Source organism: Nannospalax galili, unplaced genomic scaffold, assembly GCF_000622305.1.
Source record: "Nannospalax galili isolate Female #2095 unplaced genomic scaffold, S.galili_v1.0 scaffold578, whole genome shotgun sequence".
Taxonomy (NCBI): domain Eukaryota; kingdom Metazoa; phylum Chordata; class Mammalia; order Rodentia; family Spalacidae; genus Nannospalax; species Nannospalax galili.
Window position 1 is genome coordinate 6172232 of NW_008342282.1, and position 1786 is coordinate 6174017.

A 1786-nucleotide genomic window follows, 5' to 3' on the forward strand; every position below is an offset into this window, starting at 1 on the left:
GCTGGGAATTGAACCTGGGTCCTCTGCAAGAGCAGTCAGTACTCTTAACCGCTGAGCCATCTCTCCAGCCCCGAGAGTATATATTTTAACAGGGTTACTCCAGAGAGTGAGAATTTGCATTCCAGCCCCAGTGTATTTTCTGATTCCTAGAATGTCTCAGTAACAGTCCAGTGGGTATTCATGGGATGGGGCAGAGGCTCATGCATACAGGTTATTCTGATCTAGATTAATAACAATATGTGTAACCTTTCTATCAAGTTCAAGTGTACTAGGATTACAAGTACTGACTCTTGAGTGATATTTTATATTTAAGCTTAGAGTGAATGACAATTTTGTTCCAGATTTATAAGTGTTTTAAGTCCATAGAGGGTGACTGGGCCAGATTTTCTCCACATTCTCAAATCTGAGATTCTACCAAGACCAGGTAAGAGAGTAGGAATGATGCTCTGTAAATAGCAGGATTTCAGTACTCAAATTTTTTCAAAGCTTGCCTAGTGTAGGCCATGTACTTTCTCCTAATTTGAATATATGTGAAGATAGTAAAGGAAAACTTTTCCTACCATACCACAGGGATGTATTTCCATCACAAACAATGTCCCAGGCTTATAGGACTTCTTTATTCCCCCAAAGAATAGTAATACTAAAATAACTAACATTACACTTAAAATACTTGACATTAGAAAATTATTCTTCTCATTTATGTCTTCAGAGTCAAGCTGGAATCAATCTCAACAAACAGTGAAACTAAAACAAACTTTGTGGAAATAGCCAGAGATGAGTTCACCTTGCTCATTGCTGTATTCCTAAAAAGCACAACATCAAAAATTAAAGTGAACAAAGTAAGCACTACGTATTACAGGATAAATGTTGTTTTGCTGAGAACCTTTTATTTCCTAGGAAAAAGGTATCATCATCAGAGTTACAGAAAATTAGAGGAAGTGAGCAATGTTCTTCTTCCCCCTCCCTACCTATTCAGTCCTGACAGGTGATTTGTTTTACTAATGGATCATCAATCATGAATATCTAAGTAAAGAATATTATCTGTTCAAGATGTATCACATTTATTATCTTTAAATAGTTCTAGATACAATCTTTATATTGATAAATTCCATTTTTACAAAGATCAAATTGTAAAAACTCATTTCCTTCTAGAAGTAAAATAAATTAAAAGTCAAGTTTTTAAATCTAAGTTGCTTACCTTTTGTATAGTACAAAAAGTAAAATGTTAACAAATTATTTATATATACATATTGTTTATTATTTTTATTTTATATGTATGAGTGTATTGCCTGCATGTGTGTACGTGAACCCGTGTCATGCAATGCCCGTGGAGGTCAAAAGAAGGTATCGGATCCCCTGGAACTGGAGTTACAGACAGTTATTAGCTGCCACATGGGTGCTGGGAACCGAACCTGGGTCTTCTGCAAGAGCAGCAAGTGCTCTTAACCACTGAGCCACCTCTCCAGCCCCATTAACCAATTCTAAGCTATCAAATTACCTTTGAGTTTTTTGTTTACATGTACTTTGGTTTTCTTTTTAGAGTTACTTTTTAGGTTTCATTGTATTGTAATCTTTTATTTGTATTTTTTTTCCTAATAGGCTAATGTCATTGCTTGTAATAACAAAAGGCAGAAGTTTGGGAGCATACAAATATATACCTTAAGTTTCTCTCTCTCTCTCTCTCTCTCTCTCTCTCTCTCTCTCTCTCTCTTTATTTCATCTTAGCCATTCTGACTGAGACAAGACGAAATCCCAAAGTAGTTTTTATTTGAAGTTCCCCAATGGC

At 35.5% G+C, this 1786-nt stretch overlaps 1 protein-coding gene across 1 annotated transcript in view; it reads left to right on the forward strand.

The window, feature by feature from the left end:
• The window catches only part of LOC103738192, a 127694-nt gene that overhangs the window by 12338 nt on the left and 113570 nt on the right, over positions 1-1786 (forward strand). The window contains 1 exon segment of the mRNA XM_029565883.1: positions 710-839. Within this exon segment, the coding sequence (XP_029421743.1) occupies positions 710-839 (130 nt within the window).